We start from the raw sequence: 22907 nt of genomic DNA, 5'->3' as shown, positions 1-22907 counted from the left end.
TGACAGAAGAAAAAATAGGTAAATTGGACTCTATAAAAATGCGAAATTTTTGTGCTTCAAAGGATACCTCCAACAAATGCAAAAAAAGTAAAAAAATATATATATAATAAATTGAAAAGGTAACCAAGGGAATGGGAGAAAATATTTTCAAATCACATATCTGCTAAGGAACTTGTATCTAGAATACATAAGGAACTCTTACAATTCAAAAATAAAAGACAAATAACCTAAAGTTAAAATGGTCAAAGGATCTGAATGGACATTTCTCCAAAGAAGGTACATAAATTGCCGATAAACGCATGAAAAGATGCTCATCATCATTAGCTATTGGGGACATGTAAATAAAAACCACAATGACATAAGAGTTCACACGCACTAGGATGGTTCTAATTGAAAAAAAAATAGTAACAAGTGTTGGTGAGGATGTAGAGAAATTTGAACACTCATACACTTGTGGTGGTACTGTAAAATGGTGCAGCCTTTGGAAAACGATCTAGTGGTTCTTCAAAAGATTAAACATAGAGTTACCCTATGATCCATCAATTCAACTCCTAGATATATATCTAACATAAATGAAAATATATGTCCATACTAAAACTTGTACACAAATGTTCATAGCACCATTATACACGATAGCCAAAAACTGGAAACAACTCAATGCTCATAAACTGATAAATGAATAAGTAAAACATAGTATATCCACACAATAATATATTATTTAGCAATAAAAAAGAATGAAGCATTAGTACATGCTACAACATGGATAAACCTTGAAAACAGTATTCAAAGTGAAATAAGACAGTCATAAAAGATTATTGTATGATTCTATTTACATGAAATGTCCAAAATAGGCAAATCTACAAAGACACAAAGTAGATTAGTGGTTGCCTAGAGTTTGAGAAAGGGAGGAAATGAGAAGCGACACTAATGGGTAAAGTGTTTCTTTTTGAGATGATAAAAATATCCTAAAATTGATTGTAGTGATGGTTGCACAATTCTGTGAATACACTAAAAACCATTGAACTGTATGGTGTGTGAATTATATCTGAATACAGCTGTGGAAGAAAACCACTCAGGCATGAGTCTTTGACTTATGAACCTCTATGACAAGACAATGGGCCTTCTCTCTTACATTATTTTACAATGGTTGTTTCAGACATCTGAAGACACAAGTGATACTTCCCTGTGGGGAAATCTATTCCTTCCAGAAATTATTCACCTACTATAGAAACAATATCCTTAGTTGTCTTATTCTTCAGATAAGACAGAGACTAAAGAATGTGCTGAATCAAACAATCTGCTGTAGACAATGGAAGAGGCAGCAATAATACACAAGAGGCATTTTATTCTGCAGAAGTGTTTTTCCTGTTGTGGCCACTAAATCATAGCAAATGCAGTAGGATATGAAAGTTCAACCTATTTTCTCATGAAAACTCCAAGGGTACGCTTGTCTATGACACATTACAGGGAATCATTAGATACAATCTGTTGAAGAAGGCCACTTTCTCCAGGAAAGGATGAAAATACTTCCTCATCCCAGAAAATAGGAAAGTAGTCATGTAGTCATTGTGCTTATTTCAGAACTGACCCTAGAGTCAAGGGGAACCATTTATTCCGTGGTTAATAGTTTGAGCTTGGTAATGATTTGCATTTAGATACTTCTTGGTTGGCCATTAAGGGCTACTGTGAGAGGGAAAGAGAGAGTGTTTGTGTAAGATACTAAGAGAAGGGAGGGGGAGAGCTTTTGGTGTGGAGGGATAAAGGAAGTATAGATGGGAAGCTGAGGGAGTTTGAAGGAGGCAGGCAATAGAGAAAAATTCTAGGCAACCAAAGCTGGAAAAGTGATCCCAGAGGGGAAAATCTGATAAGTGTATGTTGGTGGGTGAGAGGGCTCTTGTGAGCGTCCTACCACTACTTAGTGTCCTTGACAACCAGCCCAATAGGACTGCACCTGTGTTCCGACATCACATGGGCAGGAATGTCCCTCTGTCCACACCCAACCCTCACCATGAACAAGGGCAATACAGGAGATAACTCTGCCACTATCTGGACGTCCCTTGAGGACGCCTCCCTGCAGTGCTCCAAGGACAATTGTAAGCCAAAGAGTAGTCTAAGAGACGGGCTAGGGGCAGGGTTGGGTCAAAGGGAAAAGCTTTAACACCCACACTTGAAAGGACTGCAGTCAACAACCTTGTCTGCTAAGTGGATTCTCTGTTACGTAAATGAGAGAGTGGTACAATGATCAGGTGCTCACGGCACATACCGTTTTTCTTTTATTGAGGTAACATCAGTTTATAACATTATATAAATTTCAGCTGTACATCATCATATTTAGACTTCTGTGTAAACTACATCATGTTCACCACTAAGTCTAGTTTTCATCCACCACCATACAAATGTCCCTCTTTACCCCTTTTGTCCTCCCCCACCCTCCTTTTCTTCTAGTAACCTCCAATCTGTTCTCTGTGTCTATGGGCTTGTTTGTTGTTGTATCTTCCACATGAGTGAAATCATACAGTATTTTTCTTTCTCCATCTGACTTATTTCACTTAGCATAATACCCTCTAGGTCCATAAAGGACAAGAGACAGCAAGTGTTGGAGAAGATGTGGAGAGAAGGGAACCCTCATACATTGCTGGTGGGAATGCAAATTGGTGCAGCCACTATGGAAAACAGTGTGGAGATTCCTCAAAAAATTAAAGCTAAAACTATCATACAATCTAGCTGTTCCACTTCTGGGTATTTATCCAAAGAACATGAAAACACTAACTCAAAAAGATCTATGCAACCCCATGTCCATTGCAACGTTATTCACAATAGCTAATACTTGGAAACAACCTAAGTGCTCATCAACAGATAAGTGGATAAAGAAGATGTGGTATACATATATATATATCCAATGGAATACTAGTTAGCCATAAAAAAGATGGAATCTTGCCATGGCCCATACTGTTGTTTTTTTAAATGCCTGCTATATTTTTTTAAAGGAAGATTGGCCCTGAGCTAACATCTGTTGCCAATCTTCCTTTTTTTTTTCTCCCTAAAGCCCCAAGTACATAGTTGTATATCCTAGTTGTAGGTCCTTCTAGTTCTTCTATGTGGGATGCTGCCTCAGCATGGCTTGATGAGTGATGAGTAGGTCCACACCCAGGACCCATGAACCTGGGCCACCGAAGCAGAACATGTGAACTTTGCTGTGCCACCAGGCCGGCCCCGCCCATACTTTTTAATATGATTGCTTGTAAGACAAATCCTTTGAAAGAGGATTTCATTTTGCGGAAAATATTGATTATGATTTATAATTGAGTCTGGTACTTGAGGTAGGAATAAGAATAAATAAAATATTTTATGGAGGAATCCTACCATTTATTAAAATATCTATTGAGTGCAAAGCACAGTTAGTCCACATCATGGGAGGTAAATGTTGCTATTTCCATTTTATAAGTAAGCTGACTCTCTGAAAGAACAAACGTCTAACTCTGAGTCACACTGCTAGTAATGAAAGAGAAAAATCTCACACTTGCATCTCCAAACTTATGACAGGGCTTGCAAAACACCTTGTGATATTATTCTTACTTAGTTGATACATTGTTTCTGAAGAGTGAATGAGTAGTAGAGTCAGCAATAGGAAAAAGTGCATGGTGATGTCTTTGTAGATAGCAAGGTAATATTGCTCACGATAGGTGCAAAATATGTATTTTTTAACATAAAATTATTTTTTTATTGACATATAATTGCATTTACTGAAGGAAGAGAAAAGGACACAGAGCTATTTAGAAAACGTTTGATGAGCCTGAATGCTATAATCAAAAGCCTTTTGCTGCTCCACTAATACCCTGAATACCCCATCCCGTTGCTAATAATATGATTACACCCTTCTGCTTTGGTGTCTGATCTCAGCAACACCCCCACAGTTAACCCAATTCCAGAGAACAACCAAGGGGAAATTCTGTCTCTAGTTTCACTAATAAGGAAAACCATACATCATAGCTGCAAATGGCCAGGGACCCTGGGGTAGGCTAAGAGGAGATATTTTAATGGCCTTAGGTAATTACAAAGCACAGACATTTGCCATAATAGGAAATGGAAGAAGCTGTATCTCAGGTATAATCCAGACAGTAAGAGGGCTGACCCTTCTCTTCTATAGGCACCTCCTAGCAATTTAGACAGAATCACAGGAAGCACTATAAGATCAAATCAGCTTTGTCAAAAAAGCTCAAGTTGTAAGGCTGAATGAAATTGGATACACAGAATAAATTGAAGTTTAAGATTGCCCCAGAGGAAAAATAAATGACTACATTTTTCTGCACTCACTAATTCATTTAATAAACATAATTACCAAGATAGCGTTCTAATGCTATGAGTACTGAAAGGAAGCGCTTTGAGAAGACCCAAGGGGGATATCTTAAGACCTGAAATTCAAAAGCATCCTATATAGAATTACACATATAGGCCATACCTTTAAATAAAAGAATATGAATAGTTAATTTTTTAAAAATCCTTCAGTATCAGCCAAGTGGGAAGTGAGCCTATTTTTAGCTGTCATATCCAGGATGTGATATGGAATGCAATGTGAGCACTGCCGTTCTCTTAGCTCCTGTTCATCAGTGAGCACCCTTGGGCAAATTTCTCATTACTTTACCCAAGGTGGCTGGGACTTCTTCTGATGCAACATCCTATTTCTGTCTGTGTCCACGCATTTAGTTCAATGTGTCCACCTGGAGTTCTATTACTGAACAGGGGCAAAGCTCAGCTTAATTTCTAAATCATACCAGCTTTCTACTAATTTAGTGTCAAGATCACCAGACTTTCCTGCTTTTAAATCCAACGGACAGTTCCTGGTCCTTATAACACATTTTTCACTTGACATCCAGGATCCCCAACCTCTGGTTTTCCTCTTATTACCACTCTGGCTCTCAGAATTCTTTACTAATTCCTTTTCATCAACCTGCCCTCTAAATTTTGGAGTACTTTAGGTCTCTTCAGTTGAGCTTCTTATCTTTTCTATCTGCATTCCCTCCCTTGGTGATCTCATCTAATCTCATGGTTTTAAATGCCATTTAAATATATTCACAAATGTACTTCTCCAGTCCTGATCTCCTATTTCCTGAACCCCAGACTCAGCCTACTGCCTATTCAACATCTTCATTTGGATGGCATCTGAAATTTAACAAATATATAAAAGTATATATATTTTATATATATAAATATCTATATACATTTATCTCTCAATATCTACAAACATGTTTCATCAATTTCTCTTACATTCCAAATCCAACCCAGCAACGAATCTTGATGGATTGCTTTTTAAAATATCTCCAGAAATCTATCATTTTTTACCACATCTACCACTTACCACCCTGATCCAAGCAACTAACCTGCTACCTGGATTAGTGTAACACATCTCCCTGTTTTTGGCTTTGTCCTCTATATTCTATTTTCGACAACTAGAGTGATACCTTTTAAAAGTAAGTCACAATATGTTACTCTTCTATTCAAAACCTGCTAATGGTCTCCTATCTCAGGGTAAAAGCCAAAGTCCTTACAATGGCTTAGAAGGCTTTAAATAGTATGCACCCTCCCACCCACCTCTCTGACCCCATCCTCTGTGACTCTCTCACTGGCTCACTCCACTCTAGCACAATGATCCTTTCTTATTCTTCATTGAACACAACAGTTAGGCCCCACTTCAAAGCTTTGCATTTGCTCTTTCCTCTGCCCAGAATGTTCTTTCCTGCATCCCTCACCTCCTTCAATTCTTTGATTAAAATGTCACCTTCTCTGTGAGAACTTCTCTGACCATCCTATTTTAAATTGCAACAACCTCCCAGAATTACCTATCACTCTTCTATGCTTTGGTTTTCATTTTTCTTCCTAACATTTATCACTATCTGCCATACCGTATATTTTATCCTTTTTGATGTATTGTCTGTCTCCTCCTGTGTATGCAAATTCCATGAAGTCAGGAATTTTTATCTTTTTAATTCAAGGCTGTGCCCCAGTTCCTAAAAGAATGTGTGTCAGATCTGGAATAAGCACCCAGTAAATATATTTTGAATGAATGAATGAATTCCTTCCCCGCTAACCCACTTCCTATTTAATACCATAAAGTATTCACATAATGACTGAGGATCAAACAACTATAGTAGGCCATGATCTTCAAAATCATCCAGTCCACTGCCTCTCCCTCTACAGTAAGAAGGCTGTGGTCTGAGGCCGACTCACATCCCCTCTTTCTCACTCTGTGTGCTTCTCATGAATAGGTCTACATGGACCCTCTACAGGGCTGTTTCATAATCTGCAGCTCCTTCAGAGTTACAAGGACGTCTCATTTCCTTCAAGACAATTTTCCTGCTATTTTATGGCAGTAATGATGATGACAATGATGATGAGGATGTGACAACATGAGCTAACATTTATTGTTTACAAATCATCAGTGATTGTACTAAGAATTTCTCATGCATTATCTCATTTACTTCTCACAACGAATCTGTCAGGTAGCTACCATTATTAATCCTTGTTTACAGATGAACACAAGACTCAGCAAGATTAAGCAATATAGAAGAGTTCATAAGCTAGTTAGTAGCAGAGTTTAGTTATGAGCTGAGATCTCCCTGACTCCAGAACCCGCGATCTTAGCCTCTATCCTATGCTGCCTCCCTCAAATCTCTGCCTCAGTTGTACCTGGCCCCATCCAGAGACGGAGTCTCCTTTGGTGGTCCTGATGATGGCCACCATGGAGAAGAAGGGGCATTAATGAAGCACCCAGATGATGAATGTTTCGAAGTCCTTTGGGTAGTAAGGGCAATGCTCCTCTCTATAAATGACAAGAACAAAAATGACCGTAAATGTTTATTTCAAGTCATGCATCCGAGTTTAAGTATAGCAAAATTAAATGTTATGAAACTTTCAATAGCAGCCTCTATTTCAATTCCCAATACTGGCCATGATATTAGAAGGAAAAGTTGGATTCACTGAAACTCTCGATGCAAATGTATCTTCTGGTTCATAAACAAAAAATAGCTACATGTAATCCTTTAAAAGTTCTTGCTAGCTGAAATTGGCTAAATTAATGATCTTTAAAAGCAATTTTGAAAAATTACATAATGAATTAAATTCCTCTTTCACGAAAAGGTTTATCAGTTTATTCACATGGACAAAACATATACTCACATCACATGAAACAAAACCTGGTAGACTTAGTTTAAATCCTGATCATTAGATATAGGCATTAGGAACGGCTATTAGGATAGGCCTCAATTTATCCATTTTAAATGGAATTAATGCTACCTATCTCTCATGTGTTTTGAAGACTGAATGATGCTATATATAAAAACACCTTGCACAGTAGCTGACATATAGTAAATTCTCAACAAAAGTTTGCTTGCAATTAGGGCATCTAAAAAAGTGTATTAATTGGCAAGGTGCAATAGCGTGTTATCATCTATTAAAGGAGTTTCAGGAGAATTTATGAAAGTATTTTACAAACCTTGCCTTTTTAGAGACAGCAAGCCTTATTATTATGTGCTGTTATAGATCCTATAGGTTTTATAAGTGTAAAACTTGGAAGTAAGATAGTGAAGTCCTGGAGAGTGAAGTCACCTACACGTCATTGTGAGAAACTGAAAATGATTCTCCACATGTTGACCGAGTATATGTGTGGCTGTCAACCCCAGCATGTGGTCTTGGAGCAAATGACAGAGTGAAAGTATCTCATAAAGAAGAGCAGTGTGCTCAGAGAGAAAGGAACACCTGATTATATTCTTTATAAAAAATATATAATTATTGTTTATAATAAAGAGATTTATTATAAGGAATAGGCTCATGCAATTATGGAGGCTAAGCCTCAAGATCTGCAGTCAGCAAGCTGAAGACCCACGAAACCACGTATATATATTTCTGCTCATGGTTCTGCTTCTCTGATTGAAGCCTGACTGATACGTATTATCAACCCCAAAGCCTAGACAACGAGAAACCCTCATGAGAGTCTCCTATGTCTTTTTTCCAGAAAGCAATTTAGAAAGCCCGAGGTCATACAAGACCATAAAAAGCTGATTTATCTGCCAATATGTAATAGCTTTAAATATGTCCATACACATCAAAAGCCATAATGAGACTGAGGCACCATTAAGATTATATGATGATAGTACTTCATCAGACGAACAAGGGATGTTCATAACCTACTCTTAGCCACAGCCACCTTTTCAAAGCAATATTTAATGGATTATGGACCTTCACAGCTCTATTGAGATGATGCATAGATGGGTGTATGTGTGGTGCACGGTGAGGAGTGGTGTAAAAGATAATTCAATCTCATTTCCCATAGTGTAAATTCAACAGACCATGTTCAAAATGTTAAAATCAACAAGTGCTAACATAGCACATTAATTAGAAATACAGAAGTAAATATCAAAAGGAATAGCTACAATAATAGAAAGTGGTTGCTTCTAGAGAGAGAAAATTTGTGGTGATGAGAGAGAGGGGTGTAGTACAGTGTTGTTGTTTTTTAATATGCCTTGTACAAGTAATTGATTCTTTAAAATATGTGTATATACAACTTGCATTAAAATTTTAAAATTACTGTAAAAGGTTTATATACAAAGATACTCATCATAGAGTTGTTTATAAAAATAAAAAATTTAACACTACGTAAATATCCACATTCACAAAATGAATGGCTAAATTACTATGTGTTATGTAAAGGAATGTATGACTAATGAAATATCTTCAGAATGAGTTATGGTAGATATACGCTATGATAAGTTCATAGAGAGACTTCAAAACTGTACAGTCAGCATCGTCTCAGGGAAAAATTAACTCAAGTAGGAGAGAAATTAACTGAACAATGGAAATATCTGTATACATATCTGGATATCTGTATACATGAGGAGGTATAAATGAGTGGTCTTCTCTGCTGCTTTTCCTGTGTACCTGTGTTTTCCAAAATTGTTAAAATGCACATAAAAAGGAAGAGGGGAAGAAGAATAGGAGAAGGCAGAAGAGAAAGGGGAAGGAGGAGAGAAGAAGGAGCGGGACGGAAGAGCAGAGGGGGAGGAGGAGGTGATGGTAGTCACCATGACTCCAGGAGAAGGAGCCTAGTGGTCCTAGCCACGAACCCTACTCTCTACACCTCCCTCTCAAGTATACATAAGCGTGGATGATAGAAACTGTGTGCCTTGGGGGATCTATTAAGGACTAATTCAGACCATTCTGAAGAAACTGAATATTATTTTCTTGGGAAGAGATTGGCCTGATAATTATGTAATTACATATACTCCACTACATTCCCTTATCTACCTTTTAAAGTACAATTTACAAACAAAATACACCCATGATAGTTAACGTTTTGATGGGTTTTGACAAGTGTAAATACCTGAGTCAACATCACCCCAATCAGGATATAGAGCATTTCCACCACCTAGAAAGTTCCGTCATGTTCGTTTCAGGGAAACCAACACTCCCCTAGGAAACCACTGCAGTTAACATCTGTGATCAGAGTTTCTGTCTGTCTGTTAGACCTTGTATAAATGTTCATGCACAGTACGTATTCATTCTGTGTCTAGATTCTTTTGCTCAGCATAATATTTTTGAGATTTATCCATGTTGTTGCATGTATTAATAATAGTTTGCTCTTTTTGTGTTGCTGATAGGTACTACATTGAGTGAATATTTCACAATTTGTCCATCTGTTGGTGGCTATTTGGATACTTTCCAGTTTGAACTGTTAAGAAAAAAAAAACATGCTAGGAAAAATTTTATACATGTCCTTTTGTGCACATATGTCTTCATTTTTTTTTTCAGTAAATATTTAGAAATGAGATTGCTGTGCCACAGGGTAGGTGGATGTTTAACTTTTTACGAAGTTGCCTACCTGTTTTCCAAAGATGTTATACTATTTTATAGTCCCACCAGAAACGCAAAAGAATTCCAGTTGCTCCACGTCTTCACAAACATTTGGTATTGTCGGTCTTCTCAATTTTAGCCATTATCCTAGGTGAAAAGTGATATCTTACAATACTGAATGTGTTTGCTTTTCGGCCATTTGTATATCTTCTGTGAAATGTCCATTCAAGGTTTTTTGTTTTGTTTTTGCCTACTTTTATTGGGTTGTTTGTCTTCTTACTGAGGCATTGTATTTTTTTTTTATGTTCTAGAAACAAACCATTTGTCATAGACATGCACTGCAAATTTGTTCTCCAGACAGTGGCTTGCCATTCTTTAATGGTGTCTTGTGAGAAGCAGGGATTTTCTTATTTTTATTTTTATGAGATCCAGCATAACATATTTTTCTTTATTTAGTGCTTTTTGAGTTCTAAGATATCCGTGTCTACTCCAAGGTTGCAGACATATTAGTCTTTGTTTTCCTTTAGGAATATTATCCATCTCAAATTAATTTTTGTGTACGGTATGAGGCAAGGATTGAGTTTAATGCCTTGTTTTGTTTTTCTATATGGTTATCCAGTGGTTCCAGGAGGTTTCTCAAAAATATTTTTCTTTCTCCATTGAATTACTTTTGTGCTTTTTTAAAAAATAAATTTTCTTTTTATAGGGTCCTAAAGGCACAGCTTCCTTCCAGAACAGGGGTGGTTTCTATGAGTTTCTATGCTCACTACCTGCAAGGACAAACAAGACAGAATAATGCCCAAATCATGTTGAAACCTGCCCCTTTCCTGAGATGTTCCTTGATGACCATTAAGCACTCTGTCTAAGAAAGAAAGCATTTCAAAGAAGCTAGATGACGTACTACAGAAATCTAAATCTCTGTCCATGCGTCCAATCCTCTCCGGTGCAAATCTTGGTGCTTTCTAAAGTTAAGCAGAGGGAACTACCAATTACTGAGTATTCAGGTTTTGCCAGGTGCTTCAGGAAGCACTTTAAGAACATCATCTCAATTAATACTTTTATTGGTACTATTAAGTATCTATTTGATTCCATTACATGGATAAGAAAACTAAGACTTTGCCATAGTCACTTGGCCACTTGGTGGTAGAAGCAGGATTTGAATCCATGTTTGCCTAAATCCAAAACCACGATTCTTTCTCTTATATCTTGTGACCATTCACAGAAGAGATCTGAAGGACATTAGGAACCAAGGAAATAGATGGAGAGTACTTAACAGCTGTTCTTTACCCACTAGATCATTCACTCTCTTTCAATCTCCTTAAGTTGTTATAGCTGTCTTCCCTCTTTCTAAATTGACCATCTCCATTTTGGTCCCTGAGCTAAGTTTCAAATAACATAATACCCTGAAAGCCACTGTATTGTGAGCAGATCCTATGAATAACCCCACTGGTGTTGGTAAACTCAATTACAAGAGAATTAAAAGACAAAATATAGCTTTGATGTATTTCCAATGGCATTTTAAAAATAAATAGGTTTACCCTAAAGCAAATTTATTGGATGACAACCTGCAAATTTACTTATAATTACTTCCTTCCCCATCCATGTGCACACACACCTTTGAAACTAATTATTACAGGATTCCCTGGACAGCATTTTACTTTCCCATAGAGTAAATAATCATTGTCAGCTGTAAATAATAATAAAAAGACAACATGTCAATTTTACATTGTATAATATAGTTAAGGTGGCTTTTGCTAATGTAAAAGAAATAAGGAAGGCAGACACTTGCCCTAAAAGTCACAGGAATTTAGAGTTTTCAAGTAAAGTTCTCTTCTATTAATTTGACAAAATCATTTATCATTCCTATATCTTTCTTGCTACATTTTAGAACACTGTTGGGTTTTATTTGGGGAGCATTATATGCAGCCAGACATGTATTTATTAAAATGCATTTGTGTTTTCAAGTAGACTGAAAGCATACAGCAATAAAAGTATTGGCATATTTATGAAATTATACTTCTTTTGTCATAATCCGAAGGGCAAGGTGTAAGGACCATGTAATGACTTTTACCTGCCCAGCAGCTCCTGAGTTTCTATCATGCACTGGTTCTAGGAGTGAAAACAAACCAATCACCTAGATCACAGTTGTTGGTTGAAGTTGAGTTGTTACCTTCCTCCCGATGATATTTGCTGGAAATGTGAGGAAAACAAGCACTCTCCTTTTGAAACGATGGCATTGAACAAACATAGGCTTGGTGCTGCCACGAGCCTTCTTTACTACCACGTGACAGAAACTTACCAATGTTTTAAACCAATGAAGAGAAGGCAGAGCTGAGAAATGAGTGAGAATGACCGCTGATACAAGTTAAACTTTGGATTCATCCACACCTAAGTCACATTAGGTTTCTGTGTCTAGCAACAAAATGAGCCCTGACAAACACTCAAGGTAAGTCTATGGGACAAAACGCTAAGCATGTTGCCAACATGGATTGTTGCACAAGCATCAGAAATTTTTAGCAAAGCGGGCATGTAGACAGGCTTGAGGGGCCAGAAAAAGAAACCTTGATTCTCAAGCCAGATTCTACCGACAAGATATTTTCTGAAGATGGTTTTTTTGGGTTTGGACCTAATACCAAAGGGCAAACAGAACAGAAGAACAGGTTCTACGTAGTTGGTGGGAGGCATCATGGAGAAGAGAGAAGTACATCCGACACACGTCTGCACTACTTGGTGCTAAACCACATACTGCCTAGCGACACTCTGTGCATCATGTCTTGTGTTGTTACGTAGCTTTTCATGTGAGCGTGTCTTGAATCTCCTACTACATTTTAAACTCCTAAAGAAAGGGGTATGTGTGCTGCTTTTTAAAATTCCTGACAATGCCTAGCACAGAACTTCATATTCTCTGTGCTGGCAGATTCTCAATAAATACTTACTGAATAAATAGAGGACTAAAACATCAAATGAAAGAACAAATACCGTAAAATCATTATATAAGTAAGGTCATTGCATAAATAACACTTTATCAAATCCAGCTTCTCATCTGGTGCTTGATTGTGTGTTTCCCTTCCTTGCTCTTATGTAAAATAACCCTCCTATACTTTTTAAGTCTCCAAAGTGATACCTACATAAGAAGTTTGTTTTTTGTCTGAATCTGTTCAAAACTCAAGCAAACTTCTCCAACTCCCTTCTCTTGGTTCCCATTTTTATCTTTTAAGAGTCGAGTGATTTTTCTTTCTTTTTATTTATAGGGTATATTCCCACTGTTTTTCAAAACAAGGCAACCAGTGTGCAGACATAATGTCTAGAGGTAATTCTGGGGTAGGAAGCTGCCCCATTCTAACCCACAAGCCATGTTCATTGCCAGGAGAGAAGGACTACATCCCCAAATGAACTGTGCATAGGATTGCTGTTAAAATGCCGACACATCCCAGACCTATATCCACCAAGTCAGATCTCTGGCAGTGGATGTCAGAAATTCTCTCTCATCTCTCTCTCTTTTTCTTTTTTTCCCAATTTCACCCAGGTGCATTCTCTGCTCACTAAGAATGAGAATCACTGTGATTTTCTTTGACTTGAGGGGCAGAGGGAAGCAAAGCATCGCTCTCATTTCAAAAGACTCACTACGGTAGCAGAGATGAAGTTAATTGTTAATAAGCACTTGCTTCTCCTAGAAGAGGAAAATTTCTAAGCAAGAAAGATTATTTTAGACAACCAAAGGTGTTACAAAAAAAACACTCTACTCTAGAGCTGGTGAAGTTGGAAGCTGCTTAATGTCCCAACATCAGGCCTGAGAATCTCTTCCAAAATTATTTTCAGGATAATAAATGAATCAGGACACAGGGGTTATTTTTGGACATCTGCCCCCCCTTTGTTTAGGACAGAGCCACCAGCATATGGATTTACACTTAATAATTCAGGTGAATGTTGGTGAGACCATCCTGTCAAAAACCTCCAAACTCTGCAAACTCTTGGGAAATTTCCCTTTACGAAGCCTGAGATCCCTGCAAGTACCAAGTAATGATTTTTCCTTCTCCCAAGAATAGATGTATTGAATAACCGTAGTTTTTTTTTTTTTTACATAACATGTACTATATTCTCTGAACCCTTTTTAAAATATATGCTACATATCTACTATACTTAGAAAAACATGTGCAATCTAAAAATCTCCTCCCTTAAAGTTTTCCTGTGTTAAGAAGCTTAGCTTGCCTGACTTGTATATTTCTATAAAACACTGGGGAAATTTTTGCCCCATGGTATTGTAAGTAAGGTGGAGATTATTGTGATTAAAATGCATTGTGACCCATAATTTCTGCTCTGGGAGAGAAAATTAAAAGGAGACCCCTCAATTCCATAGCAATCCCTCAGTGTAGTGTACAGAGTACGGTACAAAGAGCAAGCGACCCTCTATCACCATGGAGCCATGCAAATTCTGGGGTCCAGTCCCCAGACAATTAGAGAAAACCATCTCCTGGAAGAAAGTAGGTACAATGTAGGTAATACTTGGACATCTTTTGGTACTACAGTAGTTTGATTCTATATTTGCTGGGAGAAAAAAAAAAAAAAGGAGCATATTCCTAGATAATGTCTACCTCATTGTGATTGTGGAAAATAAATAAATAAATGATCAAAACTTGGTCCAAATTGGGGAGCCAGCTCCCGAAACATTCTGGCTGGAGTAGATATGGATAAGATGATGCATAATACCTTTTTGATAATGTTAAATAATGTAGACTCATGAAATTTTGATGCTAGAAAATCCTTGGAGATAATTTACTTCATTGGTTACCAAACCTGGCTGACCATACAAATTACCCTAGACTTACTGAATCAGAATTTTCAGAGGCAGGAGCCAGGAATAGATATTAATGTTTAAGTCCCCAAATGTAACTGAGATCATCCAGATAGACAAGGAAATTGAGGGATTAAATGATTTGTTGAAAGTTGCATATCTTGTCAACAGCAAAAGCAGTTCTAGAACCTAAGTCACAAATTCTCGAATTAAAAGCATCTTCGAAAGTCATCCTGGCATAACGCTCTGTCTGAAAGTGGTCCTTAGAGTATAAAAGATTTTCTGAAGGAACTCAGATTCCAGCCCCCAACTGAAGACATTCTCAAATGCTGAGTCTGAGGTGAAGCCTGGAAATACGTATTTTTGACAAGTCCCTTAGTTGATTCTGAAGGAGGTCAACTACAGGGCACAATTTAGGAAATTCTGCCTATCAGTTGTTTGAGTCCCTCTTGTGACGTACCCTCACTTTGGCTTAAACTCATTCCAATTAGGAGAAGCTTAATACCATTGTAACACCTTCCCCTTATTGTAGGTCTATTCAGAACAGTCTTTTATATTTTTTCCCAGAAACCTGCCCCTGAAGCTCTCCCCCACAGGATTTAATCCTGCCTTCCCGGGCCACACAAAGGTTTGCTCCCAAAGCAGTGTGTTAACGTTTTGAGCATTTATAACCTTTCCAAGACTCCTCATTCTGGGGGGAAATGGAGATGTAAAATTCCTCTAGTTCATCTCTCACTCCTTTTACCTTGTGACTTCTCTCACCTATGGCCAAAACCCTTCTCCAACTAAAAAAAAAAAAAAAAAAGAAAAAAGAATTTAAATCGTTGACAATGCAGCTTCTTGCTGTCTTATGGCGCACAGACAGCCATGAGCCTAATGCAAAGCCTCTGGGTCTAGTTCAGAAACCAGAAAGGCCCGGCTGCACAGAACAGAGCTACATCTGTTTTCCAACCGTTAACTTTTCTCAACCACAGTCATTCTCTGGGACAAAGTCAAAGGCAGAGTGATTTCCTTCCTCCCCACAGCTTCCCCAGCCTGAGGAGTGAAACGCAGCCCTAGAGGGCACCCCTGGGAAGGCAAGTCTGAAGCGATGGTGTCGCCAGGTGCCACGCTGTCCCTGCCTCTTTTCTCCACTCCAGCTGAACTGACAGGCCTAGCCCGCTCCCCATCTCCGCTAAGCAGCTCTCTTTGTTCCCCGCCTTTCCCACCTCGCTCACTCCTGTCTCTTTCTGTGTGTTGTTTGTTTAGAACAAAGTGTCTTCTTCCATGAAAGCGATGGAAGCAGACTCGCTTCTCAGGGACGATGGAGAGAGAGGGAGACGGAGGACGTATTTAATGTTGAAAATCATCCAAGGGCATGTGCACAACCCCTGAAGTGTGGAGGGAATACTAGAACTGGGCTTAATTTTTTAAAGTGTTTAAAGTTACAGGAAGGCACAGGATCAGAATAAAGAATGGAATAAGAGAATAAAGGAAAACAGGAAGTTCTGGAGACTTAAAGTAAAAAAGACACCAGACTTGGCTGTAGGAATGTGCAGACCCTTCCTCAAAGCAGCTTATCCTCCGGCTGACACCTTCCCCCTGTGCCTGTCCTCTACCAGGAGTAAGTGTGGTGAAGGGATTCACAGGACAGGCTCTGAAGTCAGGCGGGCAAGGACTTGTTGCATCCCTGCTCTGTCAATTACCAACAATCCACTTAACTAGTCTACCTCTAAGTTTTCACCAGCTAAAATTGTAGATAACCATACCTACTTATATTAGCCTGGGCTAGGTTCAGGTCGCAATCCCACTGGGTCAGGAGCTTCACCCACCAAAAGTGTATTTACCACTCAAACTGCATGTCCCACACCAGTCAGGAGGGGGCTCTGCCACCCACAATCACTCCCCACTCCTGCAGCCAGGAAGACTAAGGCCTCTGTCATTGCCACAAGGGAAGAGAGGAAGAGAGAGCCTGAAGGATTGACAGCACAGGGCTTCACACAGCCTCAGCCTGGAAGTGAAGCGTGTCCCTTCTACTCAAGTGTCATACTCACATGAACTGGCTTGTCACTTTGGGACCTCTTCCCACCATGGGGCTGAGAAGTAGTCTTCTTTGTGCTTGAAAAAAAAAAAAGATAATAAGATATTGACAAACCTCAGTAACATTTACTGCAGGGAGACATGAGGCTGTTGTGAGGATTAAGCGACAAAACGCCAATAACAGGGTCAGTAAAGTGCTTGGCATGGCAAAGTAGAAGTCTTCAAAAATCGCAGCAGTTATTACTCCAGACCCCTGTCATCAACCTTGTCCTCTTGCCCTTAGAGTTACTCAAATTTCATTATTCCCCCAACATACAAGAAACACCTCACCCAGGGTTGGAACACATCCCCAAGAATACTATATCCCAGGATCCATCTTTTTGGACTAGAGGACAGGAAACAGGAATCATAGGCTACAGTCTTCTACAGCTTAGAGCCTGTGGCCCTTGGCCAGTCGCTGAACCCACTGGAGCCAGTGTAAAGGGGGTCACTACTTCATGGAAGGAAATGTGGTGAGCTGGAAAAGTAGTGATTTGAATTCCAGCTCCAACCCTGCAATTTATTGGAAGTAGAACCTTGGACAAGTCATTTCATGTTTCTGGGATTTGACTTCCTTGTCAGTGAAAGGAGTGGATTAAGACAGATTATCTAAAGCTCCATAAACTAAGAATATCAATGATTACAAATAATGCTTTTGCAAGAATGACCCCATATCCATTGAAAATTGGAGTTTTCAATTATCTATCTAATCCTATAGCCCCAAGCCCTAGTTTCTGTCTATGTAAGCTCTCCCAGAACCCTGAATAACTTTACCCATGTCACCCTGGATGGGTAACAGTGAAACAAGAATGACTCCTAGTTGTTCCAGCAAAGGGGAGAATGTATTGGGGTTACCGAGGAAGTGTTATGAATGGCCTTCATTCTCCCCAACATAAACTTTAATTCTAGCTCACTCCCAATCAAAAAGTATCTCTTCCCCCTAATAAATGGTATATAACCTCTTACAGATTATCAGAATACAACAGAGAATGAAGAGAGGGAGAGAGCTCTGAATCAGAGTGCAGAGATAAGCAGGTAGAAGCTCCAGACAAAAGGAAGCAAAACTATCCTTCCATGTGGTAGGCAGAATAATGATCCCCCAAAGATATCAGTGTCCCAATCCCAGAACCTGTGAAAATGTTACATGACCATGACAGGGCATGGGAGAACTAAGGTTGCAGAAGGAATTAAGATTGTTAATCAGCTCACTTAAAGAGATTATTCTAGATTATCCAGGTAGGCCCAATGTAATCACAAGAGTCCTTTAGAGTGAAAGTGGGAAGCAGAAGAGTCAGTGTCAGGGTGATGCAGCATGAGGAAGACTTGACCAGCCATTGCTGATGCTAGATGGAAGGGGTCATGAGCCAAGGAATGTGGGAGCCTCTAGAACCAGGAAAAGGCAAGAAAGTGGACACTTCCCTAAAGCCCTCAAAAGGAAAACAGCCCTGTTGACACCTTGATTTTAGCCCACTGAAACCTATTTCAGACTTCTGACATCCAGAACTGTAAGACAGTAAACTTGTATTGTTTTAAGTCACTAAGTTTGTGGTAATTTGTTATACCAGCAATAGGAAACTAATACACACCATAAGGAAGAATTAACAGCAGGCATTAGCAGAGGCGGAAACAAATTTTCATAGAAACCAGTTGATGAGTAACTTGGAGCAAATGTACATGCAACAACTAAAATTTTCTGTAAACCATAAAATGTACCCTAAAAAATATACCAGTAATTTTGATGCAGACCACGTAAAGACAAGAATATGGGCACTTTCTCAGGGAGTGAAAAGGAACTAATAGCTTAAAACCAGAACTGCACTGAATATCATTTACAGGTTTTGCACATATTCTGAGGCAGTAAAATCTCATGGTTTGGAGCATGGGTGCTAAGACCAGAATATTTAGCTCTGTCAACTGTTCGTTCTGTTGACATTGGGCATAAATACTCAAAGCTCACATTTCTTTATAAATAAAATGAAAAATAATAGCGTCTACCTTACAGAGTGATGAAAATTAAATGGGTTAATTCAACATAAAACACTTAGCACAGTACCTGTATATAATGAGTTCAGTAAATGTCATCTATGTGTGTTATATTTAATTCCTATATCGATAGAATTATCATTCCAAATGTTGGCACTTTAAACTAATTATTTGTTGTTTTCATAAAGATCCAGTTAAGCAATTGCTCCTGGGATGTTATAGTGTTAGGATTGGGTGGACCCAATGGAAGAATCACAGTCGATATTCAGGTACCACATGGTAGGAAAAGCCAGGTAAGCATCCCTGCTGGCAGAATTTTGTCTTAATGACTGGTATTTCTGCCTGGGTGAACTACACATTATAGCAGCATCTGGAGCTAATCTCTGCACCCAGTGGGTGTCTGTGGACCCCAATGACTCCCATTCCTACTATAAGAGACGAGTAAAGGGTTGAAATCAACTGAAAAACGAAGGTATCAGAAACACCTATGGTTCTTGGCATTACTAAGCCTAAAAATCGGCTGAATTGCTTCCCTACGAGGCAGCACAGATGCTAGTAACTTGCACCTGTGCTTATGTGTGAAAAAGGAGAGAGGGGAAAAAAAAGAGAAAGAGGAACATCGAGGAAAAAAGACCCATTCTCAGAAGTAGTCACCTAAATCATCACTCAGAGTCATAGAATAAGTAGCCATGTGGGGACCAATGCTCCTCATCAAACCACGAGTTTTTCAACTGTAGAAAATATCTTCCTCATCACTGTGTCCACGTGGTAGACAACTCAACAAATAGTTATTCAACTGAGCTGAAAGAGTTAAATACTATAAAATACAAACTTATGAAAAGTGTGGCAGGAAGATTTATTAACGTGTGATGTATTTTCCCTACTGCAGAAGAATCAGAAAGAAATAGACATATAATATTCATCCCCAAGGAGAAGATAGAAGTCTTTGGATCGTGAAATCCAGAGATCTCCACAAGAGAATTAAGCTGCTTTGTCGTTAAAAGTCATGGCTTACAGAGGCAAAGAGCTAAAGTCTACGCATAGGGTGAAGGATACAGTCCTGAGATATGTGCATGGGTGAGGCAGCTAAAAGCGAATGTTCTAAGGCAGATGAAAGGAGTTGGGGATTTGAGGGAGATTTATGAGTGAAAGATGTCTAGGAGACCTTTGACCTTTGACCATGTGGCAAGTCGATGTTGGAAACCTCAACACTAAGAGCTGTGGCGTTGAGAGCTGTGGCTTTTGAAGCCTTACATGAAACTCCCTGGTACAGGGGGATAGAGAAGATGAATCAAGAGATCTTGGTCAGTGAACATCTCAGTTGAGACTCTGATGGACTAAAAACTAGTGTCCCTTCACTTTTAGGGTACCATGTAAATCTCCAGATTTCTTTCTAGGGACCCTAGAAAGGGAGAATAGTGAAAAGGATGCAAAGATTCATTTAATTTGATTTGGAGAAATAAAAATGTGTCATGCTTCTGCCCCTATAGTTGTAGGGCAGAATTCGTACACATTACCTATGCATAATAGAAGACAGAAGTACACTGAGGGATTAAGGCAGTATCTCTGTATGGTGTTATTACATGTAACATTCAATTTTTTCCTCATAATTATATATACACATTTTAAGTTATTTTTAAAAATAAAAGAGCAAAAACCTCACCTTCCTACCCATGACTCTGCCAAAGATGATACAATGATTTTGCCTGGGAGCAGTGGGCCCCACCTTTCTTTGCAACAAAGTCAAACTTTGTGCCTGGTTCTGGCCCTTGAGAAACTGGAGCAACTGTTATGATCAGGGAAACACTCTGGCTCTTAAAAAGTTTCCATCCTTGAAAAACTCTCACTAGTGGTCTGTTCCAGCACGCATAATGATTTTGTTGGACGTTGAAAGAGTATAAAGTTCCCCAAGTATAAAAAATAAAAGAACAACAACAAATGACCATTCTGCTTGCAACATCAACTCATTGAAGTTACTGAAATTAAAAATGTCTCTCTGTGAGAGTCTATGAGAAAGGTGTATGTGTGTGCGTGTGTGTGTGTGTGTGTGTGTGTTTTAACATATATTATTTCCAGTGCTCTTTAGTAGATCCAGATTTCCATCTGGTAATATTTTCTTCTGCCCAAGTGACTTCCAATGAGAAGAACATTCTCTTACATAACCACAGTACAATCATCAAAATCAGGGTATTACCACGCGTATATCACTACCATCCAATCCTCAGACCCCCTTCCATCCAGTTGTCCCCATAAATTCCTTTACAGCAGAAGGATGCAGTTGCAGATTCAGGCATTGCATTTTGTTGTCATGGCTCTTTCATCTCCTTCAATCTGAAACAATTCCTCAGCCTTTCCTTATCTTTGACACTTTTGAAGATAACAGGACAGTTATATACGTTTTTTTAATTGTGGTAAAAAACATATAACATTAAATTTAGCATATGGGAAAGTATTTTTAATAAGTTTACCAATTTTCCAAATCTCTTTGATTTGAGGTATCATATCTTATTTCTGTATCCCTCATGCCTAACAAGGTGCCTGGAATATGACTGTTTCTTCGTAAATGTTGAATGAATGAATGATATAAAACTCATTTCATAGGCAGAGGTTGGTAAATGGGAGCAGGTTAAGACAATTGTTCTGTTTTCTAGACTCATTCCTTTATGCATCCCTCAAAAAAAACACTCTAACCACCTGCTTCTATGCTGACAGTCAGTATGACAGTTCTTCATCCAAGGAGACAGCCATAAGCACATGGTAACAATACATTGACTAAGGGCTGTGTGAGATATGCAGGGGAGAGCTCAGGACCAAATAAATTAGTGCCCGGCCCAGAAAAGAAAGTGATTCACTTTGCCTAAAGGAATCAGGGACAGTGTCCCAGAGGAGGCAGCAACTCATATGACTCTTGAGGGATGAGTAAGAGTCTTTTGAAACCAACAGGGAGGAGAGAGCGCTTGAAAAGCGGTTTCTTCCTGCATTATCTAGCACAGTCCTACGCTTTCAATTGTAATTCAATATTATTGACAGATGAATAAGACTGAAATGACTAACCAATAACTCGGTTGAAAGAAAGTAAATCCCAACTCCTGTCTATTCTGCTCTGATTCAGTTAATTTGAGCACCTCTGTAGATCTCCTTCTGCATAAGGACATAGTTCATGAGGTGACATGGTTGTGAACCATAAAAGCTGTCTCTCACATGCCTTGCTTGAGTCCTAACATTTTTGGTTTTAATCCCACTGTAATCTTCCAAACTGAGATTTCTTTGCAATGATCAGACAATCTGTAACAATGCTTGAATAGACTTGTTGCCTTAAGAGTAGGTCTGATTTTACTGATTTTCTTAACATGCTTGTAAATGTTCCAGTTTGCTCGAACTTTTTTCTTTCCTTTCTTTTGTATTTCCTAATTGCTTTATTTCTCACAGAAAAGATCTGTTTGTGGCTTGTTGATCTTTTCCTTCATTAAGAATGTATGTTGCAAGATAGGCTTGGTGAAGAAAGGCAAACTTTATTATCGAAATTTCATTATGCCCTCTGATATATGTTTCTCTTTCATAAAAATGCTACAAAATGTCTTTGTCCTTCACTTCATGAATAATTGTACTCTTTGGAGAAGGGAAAAAAATCTGTTATGTTCAGCAGTTTCGTTCCAATATTGTACTGTTAGTGTTCGGAATAGAACATTTTAACTTGGTTATTTGATCTTCTTTGTCCTTCTTAGTGCCCCTGCATTACCATTGGTGTTTTAACAAACGAAATGAGAAGCCATCCAAAGTCAGTGCAAAAACCCTGAGGAGGAGCAACCTTTCCTGCGCACGCATTCATTCAGCAAACATTTATTGAACACAAACTAAATGCCAAGTAGGTTGTCAGTTACTGAGAATAAAGAAAGAACAAAATCCAGGTATCCTAATGCCAACGCTGGGTGAAACTGCAGAGGGCAATCAGGTCCATCCAAGCCTTCAGTTGTGATGCTGCACAGCATTGAGGTTGGGACCAGGGACTCCAGAGTCTCACAAGTGTGAGCTCAAGTCCCAGTTTTGCTATAAGGTGAGTGACCTCGGGCGAATTACATGACCTACTTGAGTCGCAATTCTTCTGTCTATAAAATGTGGGGACTAGCAGTACCTACCTCAAGATTTTTGTGACTATTAAATGAAATACTATAGGTAAAGTGCTAATCAGATACATAGTAGGTGCTCAGTAAATTTCAGCTTTAGATATATG

The 22907-nt window shown here is 38.7% G+C and overlaps 1 protein-coding gene across 4 annotated transcripts in view; it reads right to left on the bottom strand.

Annotated features, from left to right (window-relative positions):
- Window positions 1-22907, bottom strand: part of LOC147912658 (uncharacterized) — a 199701-nt gene that overhangs the window by 77827 nt on the left and 98967 nt on the right. For 3 of the 4 annotated variants that reach the window (XR_015549751.1, XR_015549752.1, XM_087423117.1), the window contains exons 2-3: window positions 16669-16732; window positions 6685-6817 (exon numbers count right to left, since the gene is read on the bottom strand). Coding sequence is in view for 1 of the 4 variants with exons in the window: in XM_087423117.1 (XP_087279243.1) it covers window positions 6685-6817; window positions 16669-16732 (197 nt within the window). In the remaining 3 variants the exon portion in view is untranslated. The remainder of the gene's footprint in view (window positions 1-6684; window positions 6818-16668; window positions 16733-22907) is intronic. The other variant, XR_015549753.1, reaches the window with a different exon arrangement.

This window comes from Ceratotherium simum, chromosome 34, assembly GCF_057802395.1.
Source record: "Ceratotherium simum simum isolate JZ-2026a chromosome 34, ASM5780239v1, whole genome shotgun sequence".
NCBI lineage: Eukaryota > Metazoa > Chordata > Mammalia > Perissodactyla > Rhinocerotidae > Ceratotherium > Ceratotherium simum.
This window is presented reverse-complemented; position numbering and strand designations above follow the sequence as displayed.